Source organism: Lolium perenne, chromosome 7, assembly GCF_019359855.2.
Source record: "Lolium perenne isolate Kyuss_39 chromosome 7, Kyuss_2.0, whole genome shotgun sequence".
Lineage (NCBI taxonomy): Eukaryota > Viridiplantae > Streptophyta > Magnoliopsida > Poales > Poaceae > Lolium > Lolium perenne.
Genome location: NC_067250.2, coordinates 182,689,879 through 182,701,086, shown reverse-complemented (window position 1 = coordinate 182,701,086; position 11,208 = coordinate 182,689,879). Strand labels below are relative to the sequence as shown.

Genomic DNA, 11,208 nt, shown 5'->3' with positions numbered 1-11,208 from the left:
ACTAGGATCTTGGGGAGTACAATTGGTGATTTCTTCCACGTCCTACAAATAATTCAATATTTCAGAATCTTGAAGTACCTTACCATCACCAATGGATCGGCACTAAAGTGTTATTTACGACATGTGTTGCTTAAAACGTTTGCTATTTAGGCTAACCTACATTTATTTTTCAAATACATGGTCAACACTAGAATATGCAGTTAATTTGGGTCATGGAATTTCTCAAAAGTCAATTAATTTCAGATCTCTTTCCTAGAAAATTTATTTATTAAATTTAAAAATGATGATAACTGGGAAAAAATATTTGAATTCGCAAAGAAAAGTCCTTTTAAACCGTGAAAAAAATTTGGGCACCTTTTTGGCCACCTATCATAAGCTCTCTTGTTTTCTCTTCTTCCCTATAAAGTTGTCAACCTCTACTCCCACGCTGTTTGAGAGGGAAAAGGATAGAGACAGAGACAGGGAGGGGGGAGGGAAATAACTGATGAGTTGCTCTTATGCATGCAGAAGTTTATCATAGGATTGGGTCATAAGCATTGTTCCTAGGTGCTGCTTCTCCTCTTAATCTTTCTTAATCGCCCTCCCCTCTCATATGTATGTGTTATTCAGCAGTAGCTGATTTCTGCATCTTCAATTGCTTAACTTTTTTTTGCCTTGCTCTGTTCTTGTGGATGATTCCTACTGTTTTCCACTGGAGATGTCTTTCGGGTCCATGGATCAGCTGTGGTTTATACACTCCTATCTTATCCTTGGCATGTTCTTGCTAATATTTTTTAGTCCAGCAATGGATAGTAATTCGGCTGAATATGGTAGACATGGAGATTCCGACTGCTATGGCCAATATCTCCAAATTTGTAGAAGTTACAAATCTGATTGGTTGGAACCTTTTTGCGTGAAATGTTTGGTCAGAACTTCAAGTTTCAAAAATGATGAAGGATTTAAATAGCTGTCAAGGTTGTACATCTAATGAGATTTTGTAGTGGTTCTCTCTGTAGTATCTTGGTTATAGAAACTAAACATCAGGTTTTATTAGGATTTCTAGTGGGGAGCTGAAACTCTGGCAATTGATGTGCATTGGAGAATCCATTTCCTGTTGTCTGAAGAGTCCCGAAACTGCTTGTTTGAAAGTGAAGTGATGCTCTAGCAAGTGAACCTCTTACTATTTTCTGTATAAATAACTGAAGTGTTCTCATCAAAATCTCCTGCACTCTCTGCAGGATTTCATGTAGTGGAAAGAAAGCTGTTATTAGTCCTCTGTTGCTGCCAGAGTCTGTGTAGCCTCAACGACAGCAACGACGGCGTCGATTAAGGCAGCCACCGGCACGGCGATGCCGGTTCCCCTTGCCCCTTACCCTGCTCCTCCTGTGCCATTCACACCACCCACTCCCAATGCCGGTATGTTCTCCGACTGGGTACTGCAAGAACAGAGACAGCTTTGGCAACCTTTGATGCTTTCCTTCGGTTTTTGAGAAACTATTTGACATTTCTTAGCAACCCTTAAAGACAAGATGTAAAGGGCGTTCATGCTTTTTCATGATTTTGTACTAGAAATACAGGAACTGAAGTTCAATATGGCACAAAATGATTTCTTATAGCAGATGTCCACTTCCGCAATATATAACTAAAGTTTCATGTAGCTGTTTCTTCTGCTCTTTCTTATTATCCGAAGTTCGACAGAACATATTAACCTCAAGATATGCTCAATTAAACCATACAGGTTTCTCTGCTTATTTTACCATCGCAATGCATGGAAATGCCATGCTCAAATAAAACTTCCCGTTGTTGGTAGGAGTATGTAAGATTCAGCCACTGCAGTAACGTTCCATGGTTGTGCAATTTCAGGGGCTCAAAGCCAGCTTGTCTGCACTGGATGCCGGAATCTGCTCATGTATCCTGCCGGCGCGACGTCAGTATGCTGCGCAGTTTGCAGTACCGTGACCTCTGTTCCGTCTCCTGGTACGCAGCTGAATCAAACTCATTTGGCCCCTCGTAGAGTTTTGAGTAATGTGCAGCTGAACATTGAGTCCCCTCTATGGGAGAATACAATGGGAGACAGTAGTCTGTATACAGTATATACTATATACTCGTGGCAAGAAGTAACATCTTCTTTTCGGAAACTAAAGAGTACTAGCACCTACTTGATCTGTGCACTTCACTTCTGAAGTTACCAAGAATGTTGGACTTTACTTCTTTTCTAATTGCTGGAATTTAGCTGCATATTTCACAATAATACAATAGAGATCAAAGGGGATAGATTATTTTTCCTTAAACCAATTTAAAAAAAGCTTTACATTTGCTGGAAATTATACTGAAATGCAGCTTTCTGATAAAAATTTCCACCCGGATTTGGCGCAGGGACCGAGATGGCGCAGCTAGTTTGCGGAGGATGCCACACTCTTCTAATGTACATACGTGGCGCGACAAGTGTACAATGTTCTTGCTGCCACACTGTCAACCTGTCAATGGAAGGTAAGATTTTCTTTCTCTGCCTTCCTCTGTTTCAAGCGGTCTATTCTACTAGTTTTGATTCCCTTTCTGAAAGGCACCTGGAACTGCTTCCTGTATTTATAATCCTCCTTTCTGAACAGAGTGTATTCTGAGGTTGGAAAAGCTCTAGCAATCAGTCCATAACTGTTAATGTCGTAATATTGGCTTATCCTGAAGTCGCACTCACTGAAATTGTACAGTAGGATGTGTGCATTTGTTGTCATTCAGGAAACAGAAGTTTTTTTTTGCGAATTAGGAAACAAAAGGTATTACAGGGGTATCTAGATGTACCGAAGTATGATGACTATCTCCTGGGAATTACTATCGTAGTCCGTGCCCAAAACACTCTGAATGACAAATTATCTTGTTCTTGGCCGCAGCGAATCAGGTTGCACATGTAAACTGTGGGAACTGCCGGATGCTGCTCATGTACCAGTACGGCGCAAGATCTGTCAAATGTGCAGTCTGCAGTTTTGTGACATCAGCTGGGGTAAGTGTTCATCATCAGAGCACTTCATATTTTCTGAGTTTTACATTGAGAAATCTGGATTTCATACACAACCATAACTTAATCTTTATTACAGGCATCACCTGGTGTAGACCAGAAGCCTAGCAACTGAACTGGTGCAAGATTACTATGAAGGAAGAAGCTTCCCAAAAAGAGGATGCTTTGAGTGCACATGTATAGAGTTCTTCCCAGAAGCAATCTCCATTTCTCGCTTCCTTCGTTGGGCCTGGCGAGCTTGCGGAATAAACGAGAGTTTTTGGTATTACTTAGAGCTCGAAATTCGTCGAATCATCTGTATAACTGGATCAGACACATACATAAACCCTCTGTGTTTGTGTTGAAATCTAGCTTCTTTTTACTTGTGTTTTTTTCAGAAAAAACTTTTTTGCTTGTGACTATATGAATAACTTTTCCTGCTTTGCTATCCACCAAGCCGATTCTTGGACCGACTCATATGCCGCTGAACATGAAATGAACAGTACCAACGACAATACGACATTGCAGAAACACCAAAACGTAGAAACCCAAATGCTGCGGAATCAGGATGTGCAAACACATCTGATGGGAGGCGAATGATAGCTATGGAGCAGAGCTGGTGCTGGTGGGCTCCATCTCTCTGACTCTTGTTCAACTCTGTCTGATGTCTGTCTACCGGGACAGCAAACAGTTTGCAGTGATCTGATGGCATGTGATGCATCTGATTCTGATCTGATCATTTAGTGAGTGCAATGCCGATGGATGATGGATCATCCTGACAAGGACTGTCAGCCAGGATCAACACTGATCCAATTATTGGTAGGAAAGCTGTGCAAAGGCTTAGGAAAAAAAACACAATTATTAAAGGCGTTGATGGTGTTCAGTCGAGTCAGTACTACTCGGTACTGTCTGATATTAGTAACAGTTCAGAAACAGGCTGAACAGCAACACATCTATGGATTGGTGCCCACAAAGAGGCCGCCCAAAAAGGGTATTTGAGCTGTTGTTACGCCACCAGCCACCCCTCCGCACTCTGCCATTCCGAATGACTAAAATAGCACTACTACATTAAAATTTAGGATGAGCATTTGTTGTGTATGTATATATGAAGAAAAAATTGATCAATGTTTTATTCATTTTTAAACAAATCAGTACATCATACATCCACATATTATACATGCTAATCACACACCAAGTAACTAATTAAATACTACAGAACATTATATTACTAGCGAGAAGCTATGCAACATTTAACTAATTGTGGTTGTCGGCCCAAAATTGTGCTTGAAGCCAATCCACTGTATTCTTCTCCACCTGAAAGGCCTTGGCCAGGACATCATCCGAGATCATTGGCTTTGACCCAAATACGGCATTTGCAACGGTAATTGCTCCGGGGTTCTGGCTGCTAAGTGCAGCAATTGCAACTGCCGGCTTGTAGGGGTTAGGATTGAATTGGAAGTGGATGAGTCCTTGTGGAAAAACAAAAATATCACCCTTGTTAAGCTCCTTGGATAAGAACTTGTTTTCTGGGTTTGAAGTGACGAAGCCGACGTAGAGTGTGCCCTCTGTTGTTTCCATCAGGATCAACTAGCTCTAGTTTGAGCCACAAAAGAATAAGATCAGAAATACCTTGATCTGAAGATGATGCCATGTCTCCTCTTGTTCAATTGCTCACACCAAAATGGAGCAACTTGTGCTTGATTCTTCCCAGTGCTTTAGTGCTAGCCTGATCGGTGGCTTAATTTGTGTGAGAGAGAGAGTGAGAGAGAGAGCTGAGGGCAGCCGTGTTCCTCTTCTCCTCTTCTAGGTCATTTGACCCCTTTTATATGTTTAGCACTATGCACTAGGGGAACCAGCACCGTTGGATCAAAAACGATGTCTCCGATCAAGACAACACATAAGGATAGGTGGCCATTTACTGTAGCACCGCCCTACTGTAGCACCGTCCTACTGTAGCAACCCAAAAAAAATCTGACCTAGGAGAGCAGCCTAGATCATCAAAATATCCAACATTCTCCCCCTTGATCGTAAGGCTGATCATTATAAGCTCATTTTTTCAACAAAATAATGCACTAGGACGAAAAGATTATAATGGTTTGTTAGGTACCATTTAATCTAGTGACTATAGCACATTACTTCATATCAAAATGAACCTCTTTAATTTATGAGCTCCATAAACTTTATTCACATTATATATTAACTTAATTTACATAATTCTTTACATAAACATCATAAACATTACAGACTCATCTTTTGATAAAATGGTACACCAAGACAATAGGTTACAACAGTCAATTAAGTACTGCTAAACCAAGTGACTATGGTTCCCATCCGATCTCAAAATGAGCCCCTTTTGGGGAGATGGTGCCATAATAGTTCCAACTTCTCCAGGATTAAAAGCTTTCAACCAAACCCATGCCGGCAACATGCTCTCTAAATACGCTGGGTGGTAAGCCTTTTGTGAGCGGATCCGCTAACATAAATTTAGTACTAATGTACTTGATATCTATTGTTTGATCCTGGATTCTATCTTTCACAACAAGATACTTAAGGTCAATAAATTTGCCAGCTGCACTTGACTTGTTGTTACTCGCATAGATCACTGCGGGTTGATTATCGCAGTATAGAGTGAGAGGCCTGGAAATGCTGTCAATCACTCTTAGTGCCGGGATAAAATTCTTCAACCATACCGCCTGCCCGGTTGCCTCATAACATGCTACAAATTCTGCCTGCATTGTCGATTTATGCAAAGTGATGTTTTTGCTTTGAGCTTTTCCATGATATAGCTCCTTTTGCAAGGGTGAAGATATAACCTGATGTGGATTTCTTAGTATCAACACACCCCGCAAAATCAGCATCTGAATAACCCACTATTTCGAGATTATCAGATTTCTCATAAGTAAGCATGAGGCCTTTAGTACCTTGCAAATAACGCAAGACCTTTTTAGCAGCCTTCCAGTGATCCGCACTGGATTGGACCGATATCCGCCAAGCATCCCGGTCACAAAAGCTAAATCAGGGCGAGTGCACACTTGTGCATACATAATACTCCCAACAATTGAGGCATAAGGAATTGACTTCATCTGCAGATTCATAATTATTTCTTGGGCACTGGAAAGTCCCAAATTTATCGCCCTTAACAATAGGAGCAGGCGAGGCTGAGCACTTATACATATTGTACTTTTTCAGTACCTTTTCAATGTATGCTCTCTGAGATAGCCCCAAGATCCCTCTGGATCTATCCCGGTGAATTTCAATTCCTAAAACATAAGTTGCTTCACCGAGATCTTTCATATCGAACTTTGAAGACAGGAATCTCTTGGTCTCCATCAACATATTTTTATCACTGCTGGCCAAGAGTATGTCATCAACATATAATATCAGGAAGATATAATTACTCCCCCTGAACTTAACATAAACACAATTGTCCTTCTTATTTTCCTTAAAGCCAAATTTCTTTATGACTTGATCAAATTTGAGATACCACTCTCTTGATGCTTGTTTCAAACCATAGATGGATTTCTTCAGATGACATCCTAAATGTTTATTTTCTTCCATAACAAAACCTTCCGGTTGTGCCATGTATACATCTTCATGTAAGTCACCATTTAGAAATGCCGTTTTGACATCCATCTGATGTAGCTCTAAATCATAATGAGCCACGAGTGCCATAATTATTCTGAATGAATCCTTCGAAGAGACGGGTGAAAAAGTTTCATTATAATCAATCCCTTCTCTTTGAGTGAATCCTTTTGCCACAAGCCTTGCTTTAAACCTTTCGATATCACCCTTGGAGTCACGTTTGGTCTTATAGACCCATTTGCATCCAACTGTTTTGGCTCCTTCAGGGATTTCTACTAAGTCCCATACATCATTAGTGCTCATGGACTTCATTTCATCTTTCATAGCATCGAGCCATTTAGACGAATATTCACTTTCCATAGCCTCCTTAAATGAGGTGGGATCATTATCCAACACTGGCTCATTTGTATCCTCACTCATGTAGGTGAGATAATCATCAGGAATAGCAGGCTTTCTAGCCCGCTGTGACCTTCTAAGAGGCTCATTATTCGGCACATTAATAACAGTTTGAGACTGCTGATTATTTTCAATAAGAGCATCATTAGATGTGACATCTGGAACAGTCGCCGGTGTATCAGCAGGTGTTGCATTAGCAGCACGTTGCCTTCTTGAATACACTCGTAATTGCTGTCCTTGGTCCTTTTGTTGTCCAGTTATGTGAGCACCATCAGCTACAGGAGCTGAAACTTGAGGTGCAATTTCAGTATGTACTGGAAACACTGGCTCTTGGATTACAGGCATCGGGACATATTCCTGTTTTTCCTCCAAAACTATTTCTCTGGGAGTCATGCTCCCCCTCATCATATCACTTTCCAAGAACACAGCGTGTCTTGTTTCAACAAATTTCGTTGTCTGATTTGGACAATAAAATCGATATGCTTTAGATTTGTCAGGATAACCAATAAAATGGCAACTGACTGTCTTGGGGTCTAATTTTCCCATAACCGGATTAAAAATCCTTGCTTCAGCAGGACAGCCCCATACATGAAAATAATTCAGGGTTGGCTTTTTCCCAGTCCATAATTCATACGGTGTTTTGGGCACCGATTTACTGGGAACCCTGTTAAGAATATGTGCTGCTGTTTTAAGGGCTTCCATCCATAAATTCACCGGTAAAGTGGAGTGGCTTAACATACTCCGCACCATATCCATAAGTGTGCGGTTTCTCCTTTCAGCCACCCCGTGTTGCCGAGGTTCACCAGTCCGATCTTGGCGGCAATGCCATTTTCCTGTAAGAATTTTGCAAATGGTCCAGGAATTTGACCATAAGTTGCATGTCTGCCGTAGTATTCACCGCCACGATCAGATCTTACAGCTTTAATTCTTTTATTACATTGATTTTCAACCTCAGCTTTGAAAATCTTAAACTTGTCTAATGCCTCTGATTTTTCTTTGATTTGATAAATATATCCATAACGGGAGAAATCATCAGTGAACGTTATGAATGAATTATAACCGTCCACCGATCTCACATTAAACGGACCACATATATCCGTATGAATTAATTCCAAAACTCCCGTGCTTCGGTTTGCACCTTTCTTAATTTTCTTGGCATATTTTCCTTTGATGCAGTCGATACAATGATCAACATCCGCATCCGAAAAATCAAGAGAAGGAAGAACTTGATCTTTAATGAGACGCTCAATCCTCCCCCTCGAAATATGGCCTAAACGATAGTGCCATAATTTCGAAGAAGTCTCATTATCATTACGTTTGCGTTTGGTACCGACATTTATATTTGAGGTAGAACCCACATTATTTATATCATCACAAAGGGAAATTACATAAAGTTTGTCTTGTCGACAGGCAAGACCAACATTATTATTGTCATACATAATTATACATTGCTTATTCCCAAAGTGACACTCATAACTATCATCATCTAAACATGAGACGGAAACTAAATTCCGTTTCATCGAGGGTACATAAAGAACATTATTTAGCTGAAGCTTAAAACCGCCATGAAGTGTAAGAGTGAAGTCTCCAAGCGCCTCAGCATAAGCTTCAACACCATTAGCAACTCTAATTGTTCTTTCCCCTCTTTTTAGGGTCTTCCTCATATTGAATCCCTGCAACGAATTTACAACATGAATTGTTGCACCTGAATCAATCCACCAAGTATTGGTGGCATAATTAACATAAAGGGATTCTTCAACAACAGTAATAGTGTCGGTACCTCTTTCTTTGAGCCATCTCTTGAAGCCAAAACAATCCTTTCGCCTATGCCCACCTTTTCCACAAAAGTGGCAAGCATTGGAATTATTTCCTTCAGCATTAGGCGCTTTTTCCGGCTTCTTTGCTGTGAACCTTTTGAGGATTGGCCTTTTTCCTTGAACTTATAAGGCTTGGGCTTCACATATTCATTCACAAATTTTCTATACTTCTTCTTTTGTGAATGACCAAACTGATTAACATGATCAATTCTGTCAGCCTTAAGCCTTTCTTCTTCTTGCACACATCGCGCCATCATTTCATCAATCTCCCATTTAACATCCATCGCATTATAGTTGATCATAAATGGATCAAATTGGGGAGGCAAAGATGACATAATAAAATGGACGAGGAAACCATTAGAGATTTCCATCTCCATTGACTTTAGTTTGGCGGCCATGTTGCACTTTTTCATAATATGCTCTCGAAGACTTCCAGTGGGATCATATTTTTCATCAATTAGCCTTCTAATAAGACTTGTTGCATAAACTTTAGAAGACCCTTTAAATTGATGCTCAATTTTTGCAAAGTACCCTTTGCTTGTCTCACAATCAGGGAAGGGCTCCCCTCATACTGTGTAATGGAGCCCTTTATCATCATAAGGCACTTGCGATTAGAGTCATCCCACTTAGTCTTAATAATGTCATATTCCTTCTTGAGGGCTTCATAATTTTCATTATTTTCTTTAGGCACCTCAGGAGGATCATTAAGGAGAGCATAATCAATATTGAGTAAGGCCATAGTGATCTCAAGCTTCTCCTTCCACGTGACATAATTGCTGCCATTTAGCTGTTCGATGCCATTTAGCATTCCAGCAATATTAGAGACATTAGTTGCTGCAAAAGAAAAATTCAAAATGCTTTAGTAAGCATCATCATAATCATCATTAAATTTTATTGATCAAATTCAAATCAGCTTTGGCCAGAGATGAAAATGAACAACAAAATTTTGTGGACAAATATTCATCAATTAGCTTTGGCCAAATTGATAAATAGAAGCCACACATTAATGATCCTCATTCATTATTTTCTTTTACCGACCCGGTTCACATCAGCTTTGGCCAGAAGTGAAACAGACCAATAAAAGAATTTTTGCAGTTAAAATGCCCGTCAAACAACTTTGGTCAGGATGACAAGGCATAAAACCACACTTTATTTGAGGATCCATAAACTTTATTTTGCAGCGAAAGCATTATCACATAATAATTATAGTGATAAATATCACCATAATTCATTAATCATAAATAAACTAAATAATAAATATAATAACAACATGCAAATTATCTAAGCATGGCAATTAAAATTGTGGCCTAAAATAAACATAATAAGCATAATCAATTTATCCAGAAAAATAGCCCTGAAAAGATATTTATTTCAGCCCTAATTTTTTTTTTTTTTTATATTTTTTTTTATTGCATAATAATTCTGCTGAACTGGGCCGAAATTGGCCCAGCCCAGTATTTGCTCCCCCTGATCCCCTCTTGGGCCACAGCCCATTTGCAACATGCCAGGACGACCTGAACCGTCGGATGCAATCCGACGGCCAGGAACGACCGCAGCTGGAACAAAACCAGCGCGTCGTCGCCCGGCTCCCTCGAAAACCCTAGCCCCGTTTCTTTTCCTCCTCTCCTCTCCCGACGGCGATGACGGCGCGCAGCGCGACGGCGACGGCGACGAGCACCGCGCGACAGAGAGGAGGGCTTCGGCGTCGTCCAGTTCCTCTCGCCGGAGTTGCGTGCAGCTTTGGCCAGCGCGCAGCTCTGTCGAGCGGTTCCGGGCGGCGCCCTGCGTGAGGCGAACGAGCGCGTGCGGGCGTCCCCGCAACGGCGTCGACGGCCAGCGCAAGTCCGGCACCGCGGCGGCCTTCAACGGCGACGTGCGCGCGAGGAAGGAACGCCAGGGCCCGGTGCGGTGGTCGACAGGTTTGCTCGGGTACATGCCCGGGCAGAACCGCCATCATTAAATGGTGGCACCGGCGCCGCCGTGGCCAGCGACGGCGACGACACCCATAAGGTAAATTCCACCGCCATGATTCTTAAGTTAGGGTTAGGGTTCCTCCAAAATGGGGAATTTCATGATTTAGGGTTTCGGTAAATTGGGGATTTTGCTTTAGGGTTGATCACGGCATCAAATCAATCCATCCCCACTTCAATTCACACTTGGCCGAAACCATAAACATCAAAATAGGGGAAAAATTCATCACTTTAGGGTTTCGGATTGGGAAAAAACATCAAGATTTATGCATAATTAACTTATTTCCCCTTAAATCTTAATCAATCTGAAACCAAAAGTTCATAATTGAGGAGGGGAAAGGAGGAAAAACAATTTCTAGGGTTTCTGGAAAAAATAGGAATTTAACATAAGGGCTTTAATTCCTTTAGTTAATAGCTCAAATTGAAACCCTAGAGTGTCACATAATCTGTTAGGGCTTAGAGTATGAAAAAA

At 41.0% G+C, this 11,208-nt stretch overlaps 1 protein-coding gene across 5 annotated transcripts; it reads left to right on the top strand.

Moving 5' to 3' along the window:
• Window positions 1–392: 392 nt before the first annotated feature.
• LOC127314907 (protein LSD1) lies at window positions 393–3,355 on the top strand. 5 transcript variants are annotated; one of them, XM_051345452.2, is made up of 7 exons: window positions 406–546; window positions 1,034–1,127; window positions 1,218–1,395; window positions 1,843–1,956; window positions 2,356–2,469; window positions 2,868–2,977; window positions 3,072–3,355. In XM_051345452.2, exons 3-7 carry the CDS (start codon window positions 1,329–1,331, stop codon window positions 3,105–3,107), a joined length of 441 nt encoding a protein of 146 aa, XP_051201412.1. In that variant the 5' UTR covers window positions 406–546; window positions 1,034–1,127; window positions 1,218–1,328; the 3' UTR covers window positions 3,108–3,355. The 5 variants fall into 5 exon arrangements, with proteins under 5 accessions (XP_051201411.1, XP_051201412.1, XP_051201414.1 ...); XM_051345454.2 differs by having other exon boundaries at window positions 1,034–1,132; XM_051345453.2 differs by lacking the exon at window positions 406–546 and adding an exon at window positions 568–954.
• Window positions 3,356–11,208: the final 7,853 nt, after the last annotated feature.

What these genes read in the sequence shown, in the direction of transcription:
- LOC127314907 (XM_051345451.2), top strand. Translation starts at nt 1,329, where the DNA reads ATGCCGGTTCCCCTTGCCCCTTACCCTGCTCCTCCTGTGCCATTCACA. An exon ending in ACCACCCACTCCCAATGCCG is followed by an intron (nt 1,396 to 1,842) that starts GTATGTTCTCCG and finishes GTGCAATTTCAG; the next exon opens with GGGCTCAAAGCCAGCTTGTC. An exon ending in GTTTTGTGACATCAGCTGGG is followed by an intron (nt 2,978 to 3,071) that starts GTAAGTGTTCAT and finishes TCTTTATTACAG; the next exon opens with GCATCACCTGGTGTAGACCA.